We start from the raw sequence: 12965 nt of genomic DNA on the forward strand, positions 1-12965 counted from the left end.
ATTGACATTTGGGCCAGTTACGTTAAGTTGTTACTACCCATGCTATCTATCTCTCTGTCTATTCTTTGCATACTGGGAAGCTAGTCTTCAGGTTCTGTATCTGTGAGCTCTCTTAACCTCTGAATCTGGTCAACAAAAAGTTCCCATGGGAAATGGAAAACAGAAGACTGAGATCTAGATATGTATCCCCTGGCTTTCTCTGGTAAGGCAACATGGATTGCCCATGTTGCTTCCCCACTACCAGAATGGGTAGGTTCTGGCTTCTTTGGATGGGGAACTTATGCTACAGTTACCACAACCTCCCTTGTTTTTTCAAATCTTACTGTTGATAGTCCCCAAATACCACACTTTCCTTTTAGAAGTTAGTTTCCCTAAAACCTCGAATACCCAACTGGAGTGCACCATACCATTTCTATACTGTACTGTTCACCATTCAGATTACAAATTGTATCCTAATCTTTATAAGGTGAGATAATAGGAGTGAATACTGAGATTATTAATATACAAGTAAATATATTTACATTCAAGCATAAAAATAAAAAGTACCTTTACAAGTATATTTTGTATACACAAATATGATCCTTTGTAACAAATTTATTCTGTGCTTTGACAGTATACAGAGAAATTAGACTCTTTACTCCCAAGAAAATATGTTTTCCTCTCCATCAGAAAGAAGAAATAGAAAAAGAAAGCTGTCCAGTCTAATACATTACAACTGCTTATGGATTTCCCACATTTATAATCAATCCAATTTGTTTCCAAATTTTAATTTTTTAGCCTCTTGGTTGGATGTGTGCATGAAGCAGAGCCACCATTTGATGTATTTCTGTTCGTAGTAGAAAGTGTACACCTCAGGACAAGATCTAAAAGAGCTTAGCTTCCCACGTATATTTGCCTAAAGATTGACTTGGTTCTTAAATGTCTTCCACACTTCTGAATAACACTCCGATATTTAATTCTTTCATTTGTACCAATCTTTGAGTAGCTTTTACATGTTAAAGGCATCTATAATCAGTCATAAACACCCAGAACAGTCCTCTCAGAAGAGAAGTCAATGAACAAATGTTGTATGCCATGGTGTCTATGATCAGAATATATTGCATGAGAAAATATTTTCAATGAAAAAATATATATGATAAACAGTACTCCCAAAAGTCACATTAAAAAGCTTGATAGATATGTTTCTGTTTCTAATGTCTTATTAAAAGAATTTTCTATCCTAACACAAGAAAATATCTATTATAGAATCATTAAGAATAAACCAATGACTATTCTTTCCTTACTATACACATAACCACTTTAAGTATTATTATTATACTGTCTAATTATTGAGTACTAAAACACTTTGTCATTATCCTTTAATTTTCATTTCTTAAAATCAAATTATAGATTTATCTGCAAAATATATCATTTGTCCTTCTGGATAGTAAGGGACAGAAAGGCTCTCTTGAACTTAGCATAGACGTTTAGCTTTTTCAGTGAAGAAAATTAATATATGGGGTTACTTATCATCGAATAAGGATTTGTGTAATACTGTCTCAAAGACTAAATGAAGGACATCTATTTCTTGTGCTCTTAAACTCCTATGTTGTAAGGATCAAATACTCTCTTTAAGACATGTATTGTAAAATTGGAAATCAATTATATGTGTTTGTGTAATGAACCTTGCAATGACAGTAACCAGGCAAGAAGATACAGGAGAACAAAAGCCATAGTAGCTTCAGTTAATTGCATAATCTCCATTTCAAGGACTGGACTCCCTTTCAAAATTTATTCTGCAGTTTGTATTTGGTTTATTCTTTTAGACAAATCCAACAGAATGATCCTGGATGGTATTTGAAAGGATAAAGATAATGCCTTCATACAATGGCTCCCTCTTGACTTCATATTTAGGCATTTCAAATAACCCTTTCACATTGAAAATGCTCCCACTGAACTAATAGAAGGAAAACTGGGTGAGATGCATGGAATCTACTTTGCAATCACTATCAGTAGAATCCAATATTCTGGAATGTTTCTTCCAATTAAAAAATCCAATATCTATGAGGATGTAGTCATGAAGGACAAGTTCTGGCAGTCACAGTAAGTGTTGGGTTAAAGAATGCAAGAATGGTAATAATAGCTCACATTATAGATAATAGTCCTTTTTAAAAAGTTCAACATGTGATTTTTACTCTTTTATTAAAATACATTAACTCTACATAATAATGAGATTTGTTATGACATTTTCATACATATACATCACTATTTACCCTTTCGTGCCTGATTACTTTATTTTCACAACTAATTTTTCTCCTAATTTCATCTCGATTAGTTGTTATTATTGTTGACTAATAAGTTTCATTATGATTTCATGGGTGAGAGGTCAGTTATAGGAGCATAAACATCTTAACAGTGGCTATAGCACTGAAGAAAATGTTTCTTGATGATCCACCAACCAATAGATGCTCAGGCAGATGTGTGACCTCATGACCTCAAAACCCCTCATCCCTCCGTGACTGAATTTATTTATTTTTGTTATTGATATGTGTGTGTGCCTCTTAATATGATGTGAATTTCTGAGAGAGAGAGAGAGAGAGAGAGAGAGAGAGAGAGAGAGAGAGAGAGAGAGAGAGAGAGAGAGAGACTGGTCAATGTTCATACAGCAAACAAAAACTAAATTGTGATGCAGTCAGTGGACTCAGATGTTCAGATCTTCATTAACATCATTCTTGAACAAAACAACTACATATAAACTTCCTTTTGTTACCCACATGTTTACCACTAATTGTCTCTTTTTCTTCTTTTAGGTTCTTTGAGACAGGGCTTCTCTGTGTAGCTGAGGTTGTCCTGAATCTCTCTATGTAGACCAGGCTGTCTGTAAACTCATAGAGATCTATTTGCCTCTGCCTCCTGAGTTCTGGAATTAAAGGTATGTGTTGCCACTGAATGGGTATCCTTGCCAATTGTCTTCTTAAAAACTCACTCACTGGGTCACAAAACAAAACAAAAAGGACATAATTGTGGGAAATGGATGTATAGGGAGGAGTGAATGGTTAACAGAGTAGGAGATGAGAGTAATTAGAATGAGTTTTATATATGTATAAAAATCAAAGAAAAAATGAATTAAGTAAAAGAAATCCTAAAACTTGGGGTCTATATTGTCTTTTCTAATTCCAGACTAGAAAGAATACTCTCAAATAAGTTTTGGAGAAAGTAACTGATAAGCCTTACTGTTAGTTCCAACATGTGTTTTAATATGTGATAAAAATTAATGCAGAAACAGAAGAAGCTGTACTAATTTTCTTTCTTTCTTTTCTCTTCATTAATTGTCTCCTAGTTTACTGATATTTCCAGTTTCTTCTATTTTCAGTATATAGCCAAGGACAAACATTTTTTCCTTAATAGAAATGACAATCATCTTGTAATTTGGCTTAGTTCTAGTCCACTTGAAATGATTGCTGCTTCCATAATTTAAAAATGGTGTCTCAAAAAATCACATGCTGCATTTATATACTTCATATTTTCACACTGAAATGTATAGGATATCTGAAAAGCAAGCATTTTATATATTTTTTGAACAATTACTCTGATATGTTTCAACATTGACATTATTGCATTGTGTTTTCTTCCTATCTGGAGGAGTTAAAAATGAATTTACCTCAAGCTTGTTGATTAATTCTGGGAAATCTCAAGTTAAAGCAGAATAGGAATTCTATGAATAAAATAATTGTGCAATGGATAATTCATATGTATCAATAATCCCTACCAAGATAACTGAGCCAATGTTTTTTTGCAGTTCCTACTAAAACAAGGATCTCAGAATACCAAGGTTTTGGTGCCCTTTAGGGTTCATGAGGGTGTTTGTTACTTTCTTCAGACACATGCCTCATACACAGAAACATTGTGTCCTTCTGTTTTAGAATTCGTAGTAGTTTCCAATGTCCATATAATCAAATACATGGTCATGTTTAGCCACATTACCCATAACTGAGGGAGATACCATGAGAGTTGAAATTCATATTTGAGCTTCAACTGCATTGAGTTACAGAGTATTCCAGAGACAAAGCTTGGAACCTTTGGCTTCATGGAAGAGCATCAATCCATTTCTAACTATATATGAAACATTTATTTAGCTACTAACTCATTGGAAATTGCAGAAAGCTATGTTGAATGCAAATGTAGGTGTTAATGTCACTCATCACACTTTTGAACATAGATATCTAGACATGAGAAAAATTAGTTTACATGACAAGCACAAAGATAAGGAATGACTATTACTTTCTAATATTATCTACACCAACTCCTATTCCTCAAATCACTATAGTGAAATGTGTTTGTTCACACTAGGCTGAGATTCTTGATTTAACTTGAAGTTAATTTTCTTTTCTTTTTTTGAAGTTAATTTTATTTTCAAAGAAAATTGTATTAAAATAACGACTTTGTTTCAAAAGAAGAGAAACAGAACTAACGCATTTTATCCACGTGTGAGCATTTCATTAAAAGCTTAATACTGACTGTGACATCTTCAAGGTACTATAATAGTGACAAAGGCAAATGTGATAGGGTGATGGAACAGCACCATGATAAATCAACAAAAATGAGACAAATCACCCAAGTGGAGGAAAGAGGCATCTCTGTTGATACAGAATCAACATTTACCACAGTCTGAAGACAAGGTAATTGTGAATGGGCATACTTGTGTTTTCATCTGTACAGGAAAATTTGAAAATTTTAGTTTTGACAGGATCTGATTCTCATCTCTATGGGTTTTACAGATAGAATTCAATTGGCAACTCTGACTCATGATTTTGTTTATACACTTGTGCCTCAGCACATCAGAAAAGCTATTTTTTTTCCTGTAGCTTCTAAGAATGTCTCTCAATTACAGGGCCTAAGACTGAATCATTTCTGGTTTCTTTTCCTAGCTTACATCTATCTTCCTTCATATATGTATGCCCATTATGACATCTTTCAGAGTCCATCAGGGACATGGAATAGACATGCAATATTTTACTGACTTGAAAGTACACTGGGAAAAAAGCTTTCCAGTAGGAAAAATATGCATTTGCATCTGCTTTTCCTCTTTCCAATGCAGAGCAGCAAGGAAAGCAGAGAATTCTCCTGAGACTTTCTAAGGCTCATAGAGTAGCCTTTCTTCTTACCTTAGTAGCCCATATTTGGCTTCAGTGTTTATTCTTTTGTGGTAAAAATTTCTCTTTCTCTCTTCCTAATCACTGCTATTGTCAATGTCAACATCATCATCATGTTTATAATTATCACAACCAATTTGCTTTACAAAGAGATTCACTATTCTAGATTCAATTGTATCTCTTAATTGATTCTCATTTCTTCATATTATATAAAATTTCTTACTCAAATATTACCAAGCAAATATAAGCACTGTAGTTTTTTCCTAGGTTCTTGATACTGCAAGTTCCCATTATACATCAATTTTAATTACTTTCTCTCTGCTATGTTAAGATCTTTTTGTCACTGTGTCTACTACTGTCCAAAGTCCAACCCCCAAGATCTATTGAGTTAAGTAGAAACAATTATTTTCACAAATTAATCTGAATTTCCTTCTCTTATTTCTTATTTCCTTATTCCACTACAAAAGGATGAGTTCTTTGCCTTACATTGCCAAAAAAGTCATGTATGTATATGTAAAATAAGATACCATCCTGTTCTCTACAGTGTAGGGTAGATTAGCAATCCATAAGTATGCATACTCATTTTATTAGACATATGATGTCCCATTAGTGTGCCAAGGGTAGGAAATTGCCTTATTTTGAAATATTGGAGGATCATTTACATTGAAATACGAAGCTCTCTAGAATAAAGAGCACCTTAGGAGATGTCATGTAATTGACATGCTCTGATATAATTGGTCTATCTAAATAAGGTTGCAAAGGAATAATATTGTTTTTTGTAGTGGAGAGTTAGAGGGTGAACACAAAGCCCAGTGACATTCATTTGCTTTAGAATCAAAAGTGATATTCTCTTTATTTATCTTTTATAAGCCCTTTAAAATTCCTGGATTTTTTCCTTTACATATTTACTAAATCACAAAGGGGTAATTTTGCACTGCTGACCTCAATCTCCTCATTTATTTATCTTGTAGAACCATAAGTATCATTTATAAAGTGACATCCATAGAAGAACCAGAAGAGGGAAAAAAAAACCTTGCGAAAATGATGGTTCATTCTATGTGCACATTAAAATAGTAAGTGGTCACATGAATGCTTGCTTTACTGCTATTTGACAGTGATAAGCAAATTATTGTTATCAGACAAAGATGCATATGCATTTGAATAGTTTTCCTTATCTGGATGAAATGAGGCTTTGTATGGATGGCTTAGTGGGCAATTGAACCCCATTTTGAGGGACTCTCTAGTATTTTATCCATATTACCCAATGACAATTTATTTCAAATACTATAATTATTCCTGCAACATCTTTTCCCATTGAATGTTTTTGTGCATACACCCATTTCATCTCTCAGTTTTCCAAATCACCAAGCACTCACTATTGGGCATATGGTTGAGTCTCTAAGTATATGAGTGACCTCATGGGGGAGGTCCTTCTGTGTATGTTTGTCTTATTGGTTGATAAATAAAGCACCAGCAGCTGGTGGAAAGAGTTATCATTACAGTGACCAATCTTATTCAAAGCTGATTCTTGGTTTGTTCCTCATATACCTTCCTTTCAAATATGGAGTTCCTGAGCAATGGCCACAAAATTGTAGAAAATTGAATGAACTTAAAGGGTTTTTTTCAGGAAGACTGAACTTAGCTGTCTTTTTAGCAACATTTTCAATTTAAAAGATAACTTGTTTTGCAAGAATTATGATATACAACTTTATGGAATATGCTCAGAACTGGGTATATTCAGAGGCATTACATTTAAGGAAGAAGTAAATTTAGAATTTAGTTTTCATGCTCATATTTGCCAATAATAGAAATCAAAACTCAAGGAAAGTAATGTAATTAAATTATTGATGAGCAAAACCAAACTGATGCATGATTATTACATAATACTTAGATTGAAGCTCTCCCCTTTTATAAAATATTACAAACACTATACTGTGCATTATGTTACACTCAATATTTTAGAAAAGACATTTACCCTTTAAAATATGCATTAAAACAAAAATATTTGAACAATTCAGTTCTAGCAACAATTGTTTTTTTCCTTAATATAGTTTTTTTTCTGATTCAGAGTAAAACGAAACCAAATGATAAATATATCACTTCTACAGACTATTAACTCTATTTTGTAATGTCAAACAAACAAAAACAAAATTAATCTTCTCTTCTCTCCCACTTGAACAAAGAAAGCATCTGTTATCTCTGACAGGTGTACCTTAGAGTCCTATAATCTTTCTTATTAATTTCAGATAAATAATTTCAAATCAGTAACTGGAATATATAAGTAACTTGGATATGAAATATATGATATATTAAATTAAAGCCTCATCTCACAGAATCTAAAAGTTAAAGAGGCCCGATAGTATGCAAAATAGCATGTAATATATTAAAATGCAAACTTTACTTTGATATAGATATCTAAAACTATTGAATATTTTGGTGTAACCATTGAATTTGGCATGTTTCCTCATAGATGTTCATCCAGGCAAAGTCATTTGCCTTGTACTCACTTTCAGCCACAGTCCTGCTTAAGAAAAATAGGGATTGCGACAATTGTCTTTGCCACTAGGGTTACTTGTAGAATAGCATAAAAACAAGAAAAGTTTTTGAACATGCCAAGTGCTAAGTAAAATCTAAGATGTTTTAGTCTAGAGAAAACCTTTTTTGAGACAGTTTCTCTGTGTAACAGCCCTGGTTGTCCTGGAACTCACTCTATAGGCCATTCTGGCCAAGCTAAAGATAACTTTTAAAAATGCCAAAGTAAAACAAACAACATACTTGGCAAGTCTCTTTTGTAATAAGTCTAAAATTGTTTCTCAGTGTAAAGTACTCTGACACCTGAAACATTTCACAAAGCTGCAATGTAAGTTTTCACTGAAACCTACCTTTAAAATTTGGCCGGATTCTTGCATCATATCCTGATGTCCTTCCCATTAATTTATCCAAGAAATCTGAAGGAGATAGTGTCTGTGAAGGATGTTTTCCAGACCTGGAGTCATGGTCTTTGCAGAAAGCTTCCCTGAACAAATTATGAACTCTTTTAGCAAGAATTACACTTTCATTCTCTAAGAACTAATTCAGAGCATTTGAACCACATTTTGGCAAAGATGTTTAATATAATAACAAGAAGAAAAAATTGATGGTTTTTATTAACTTCTAAACTGTACACTCTCTAAAGTTAACTTCAACTGATGTGGATGTTAAAGTAAATGTGGATGTAAAGTAATGTCACCCATGTTTCTAAACTTTAATTCTATTTTGCTTAAGGTGGGATAATGTATACAGACTCAGGTACCAGATTTTATGGATATACAAAGGTTTTTTTGTTTTTAAAATTAGCAGAGAACTCAAGACAGTTCATGAAATTCATGTGATAATATAAAATCATATCCTCATGACTATAAAAACTGTTTCATTTCATCTTTAAATGTATCTTCTATACTTTATGAAAAATGTGTAATAATAAGATGGACTAAAAATAAAATTATTGCATGCATTTTTTTCACTTGCTACTATTCTATTGAAGTTATCATGCATTAGTCTTTTCTAATGTGCTGTTTAATAAAAGAACTTGGAATTTCAGCACCATTTTAAAATAGATCAATAATGAGTGTGTTAGTTCAATTATTTTATCAGTTATTATTCATACATAGACATATAAATTGTTGAGTCTCCAATAAAGCATTACTGGAAAACCATTTCTACACCAGTGTACCTTTTACATTATCAATACCAGTAAAGGATGACTGAAAAATTCTCAGATATTCATATCCATATTAGAAGTCATAAGAAGCATGTAAAATGGCATATTTGATTTGTACCAAAGTGAATTCTTTCACAATACATTGATAGTTGACTGAATATCACTAAAGTGTTTTTTGTGTACATATATATATATATATATATATATGTGTGTGTGTGTGTGTGTGTGAATTTATTTTAAATAATTTGTTAATTATGCCATTAAGATAATACAACACTCATGCCAGCAAATCAGAGGCATTAATTATAAGTGTAAAGATTTTATGAACATTTGGTGAGAGTTAAAAATTGGTACAGTCATCCAGAAATACTCACATTCCAATATGCAGATTCATCTGATTAAACAAGTCTTATTTTATTATGATGATGGTTGGGGGTGAGGCCAATGATGATGATGGTAATGATGGTGATGACTCTAATAAAAACCCAGCCTACACATCTTTCTTAATGATAGTAAGAGGTGTAAATCAGAAAGGAACATAGTGGGTTTTCCCAGTACTCCTATCATTTTTTCTATGTGTTCAATTTCTCTTGGTTCTGTGAAAAAATATGATAAAATCTTGTAAAACATTAAATGTCCTGTATTTTTGTTTTAATAGAATTTTATGTCTAGGCTGTCTTAGATTCTATGCCATTAACAAGCTATTTCACTCACTGGTAATAAAAATTGATATTTGAGGTATTAATTGGTTTCACAATTAGCAAATTATTTGAAAATACAAGCATGCAAATAATGACTTCTCATTTGTTTTAATTATACGTACCCCATTTCTCATAGAGGCATAAATGCAAAGATGCCATTTTAATTAAATTTTGGTATGCAATCAATTCTTAAGTAGACTGAACAGTAGGATGGAGTTGTTAAAGATATTTACTACCTGAAAAAATCCTAAACTATAGATTTCATGGTCTGCTCTTAGTTGGTGAAATATAACAGAAGTCCCAAGTTGGCTGAGAATCAAGGTTCTTATTTACTTTACATAAAATAAGCATACTCTTGGGAAACTAATCCAATCACTTCCACCATATGAAAAAAGAACATTGCACCCAATAATTCCTTTAAATGACTTCCTGAAGAATTTCAAAGCAAAAGATATCAACCTTATATAGAAATGTAAAGAGCACACAACTCACTAGTCTAATCGTAACATCACATTGACTGTCACAAAATGTGTGTTGAAATGTACAGAGTGCAGCTATGCCACAGAAAACTTGCTTTTTTGAACAGTTGCCTCCCTCCCACCATAATTAAGCTTTTTAAATGAACAAAAGAAACCAAACTCTCCTCTACAACATTAAAATAGTATGATGCAGGGAACAAACAAACAGAGCATTGCATACTTTCTCTTTTAAACAGTTTTCAGGTGGAAAATATCAGCATGCAAAATCATTTTACCTACCTGAAGTGGTTTGTCCCTAAGAAAAATGCAAACAAGGCTGTCAAAATGTTCACTAGCTTCCGATTCATTCCTGTTTCTGTGATCCTTGTGGAAAATATCCCGAAATGATTCCAGAAAGAAGACTACGACAAAGTGTCTATTTATTGTCCAGATTCAAAATCTGGCAGGAATCTAGTTTCCTTGAAAATCAAAAAGAGATTTGGGGTTGTACAGTTTGCTGAGAAAAAATAAAAAGTGCCAGTCCTGGGCATCATGGTCAGGTCAAACCAAGACTCGGGACCATCAGTTATCTCAGGAGAGACAAAGCCTCAGAACTGATGAATCCCCTAGCTGCTTTTCCTGAATAATAAAAATGCTGCTACCTTAATCGCATCACCATGCAAAGGGGGCTGGTGACAATGCCAGGCTGGAAGTCGGGCTGCTGTGGCTTTTGTTTTATATCTTTTCTATTCAGCAAAGCCTCTTTCTTTAGGAAATGTTCTCTTTTTAAAAGAAGTTCTAAATGAGGGAGAAGAAAGGTCTCTGTGGGTGGGAGTGTTTGGGGGAAAGAGGGAAAAATTACTGAGATCCTGTGCTGGAATGAGGGCTACAGAAAGAGACGGAGACGTGATCTTACCCAGCCTATAAATTTCAGGACTCGGACAGCTCCTAGCTCTGAAGTGCGCATGTTTCCTTTTTCAGTAGCTTGGGGCGGGGGTCGGAGAGAGGCATTCAAGAGGAGATGCGCCAGCTGTTGAAATGTAAAGAGTGACTGGTCCTTTGATGAGGACTACTGAAAGGGGTATGATGACGACAAGCGTCCGGGTAGAGGGAAAAGGTGAAAGAGTCTATGGTCTGAGCTCCTAGAAATGGTAGTCTGCCTCTGGGTAGGCGGGATAGGAGTTTGAAGCAGAAGACACCCGAATGAGGCTTAAGCGTCAGAAAAGTAAACTAGGAAAGCAGAGAACAAGATCCAGAGTGGTGAAATGATAATGAGGTGCACAAAGTCAACATCTTGTCAGTGGAAGCCAGCGTAAAAGAGAAGTCCTGTGCTGACACGGAGGGTGCATTTTCTCGGCATAGAGAAGCTTTCGTGTAAGAAAAAAGAAAAGAGAGAGAAAGAGAGAGAGAGGTTCACGGGGATCAGCAATTGAATTTAGAATATGTTTATTTCTTTCTCGGCTCTTGAGCGTTTTGTTTTGATTTTAGCCTCTTGTTCCCAGAAGATCTATCTCCCTACTTGGGAAAGTTCGCTCTACTGTTGAGTGATTCAAATTCTTTGGGCATACTTAAGTCACAGATAAAATACGGAACCGGGAATAAAAAGACAATGAGCCAGCAGAGGGCAGTAGCAATCTTTTCCTGCCCTGGTTTGAACAGTGCTCCATGATAGATACAAACAGAAGCAAAGAAAAGTGAGACTGGGGGTTTAGTCGCCTCCCCCCATTACAGGTGTCAATCACCAGGAAGGTCGAATAATTAAGTGGTGCCCTTCTTCTCCCACAGTGGCTAAAGAGACTGAAAATAATGAAAGTTTCAAAATCCAGTACAAAAAGCCTATCAAGTAACCTGCTATCTCCAGTGGAATTTACCGAGACTCTTGATAAAAAGAGGAAGGGGAAATAGTTGAACAATAGTAACCGGTAGCACTTGAAAATGTACATCCTACCCGGAACTGGTGGAGGAACGTGATTTTAGTTCTTGAAATCTACCACCTTAAGCACTTTGGCACTCCACCATAGGGTTTGCTTGATTTGAAAATACACTGCTGTTATTAAATTTATTCCATAAATGGCAAATTTCTCTTTGGATTGGCTTAAATATAAGAACAAAGTAACAAAGCATCCTATACCTTTTCAAAGGTAGATTCTGATTTTTAAAAATCCAAGTTCTTTTCACTTTTTATTGTAAAACACAGGAAGATCCCACCAAAATGCAAATTCTGACACTGCAGGCCTGCTTCAGGCCCTGAGATCCTGCATTTCTAACAAGTTCTTATTAGCAAAGGGTGATGCTTTGGGCTCACAGTCACACACTGAGTAGCAAGGCTCCAAAAAACCTTTCACCAGGATTTTACACCGCCCAGACAGTGAGACTTTGTGAACTTTTTCTCAGATAGAATGCAGCAGTGGCTATGCATACTTCTTACATTCAAAATCAATTCCATGCATTCGTTTTCATAATTCTTAAACCTAGAAAAAAAGTGATTCATTTTAAACAAAAAACTATATGATGCTGTGATCAGACATACCTGTACTCCAGCTTCAAATCTGCTCACTACCAAGTTCATCCACATAGACACTCTAGACCTGCTGTTTCCCTGAAGGCCTGATATGTCAAACAAAATAAAATCAATTCCCAGAAATGTATTTGTTCAGTAGATTCTATATATAAAAATCATATATGAGGTGTCTGTGTGCTTAAAAACATTTCCAAAATAGAGATAAAAGTGAAAGAAAATGATTTGTCCCAAATATAAGATTGTAATGATGCCCCGAGTAAAACAAATTTTAACCCCCACATTACACACCAGAGGAGGTAAATATAGTGAGTTGTAACACAGAGACACTCAGCTAGTAGCACAAAATTATGACACCATACTATTTCAGATCTAGAAGATAATTTATAAAAGATAAAGTTTACCCTCTTCATTTTTCTTCTCAACTTTCCTTGATTTGGATTCCACCTCTTTCAA

General features: G+C 34.2%; 1 protein-coding gene across 2 annotated transcripts in view; it reads right to left on the reverse strand.

Moving 5' to 3' along the window:
• The window catches only part of Glra2 (glycine receptor alpha 2), a 192096-nt gene extending 181737 nt beyond the window's left edge, over positions 1-10359 (reverse strand). For both annotated transcript variants that reach the window (XM_035450000.1, XM_027432615.2), the window contains exons 1-2: positions 10292-10359; positions 8015-8148 (exon numbers count right to left, since the gene is read on the reverse strand). In XM_035450000.1, coding sequence (XP_035305891.1) covers positions 8015-8148; positions 10292-10359 — 202 coding nt within the window. The remainder of the gene's footprint in view (positions 1-8014; positions 8149-10291) is intronic.
• Between the last annotated feature and the right edge of the window lie 2606 nt (positions 10360-12965).

The sequence above is a fragment of the Cricetulus griseus genome, chromosome X (genome assembly GCF_003668045.3).
Source record: "Cricetulus griseus strain 17A/GY chromosome X, alternate assembly CriGri-PICRH-1.0, whole genome shotgun sequence".
NCBI lineage: Eukaryota > Metazoa > Chordata > Mammalia > Rodentia > Cricetidae > Cricetulus > Cricetulus griseus.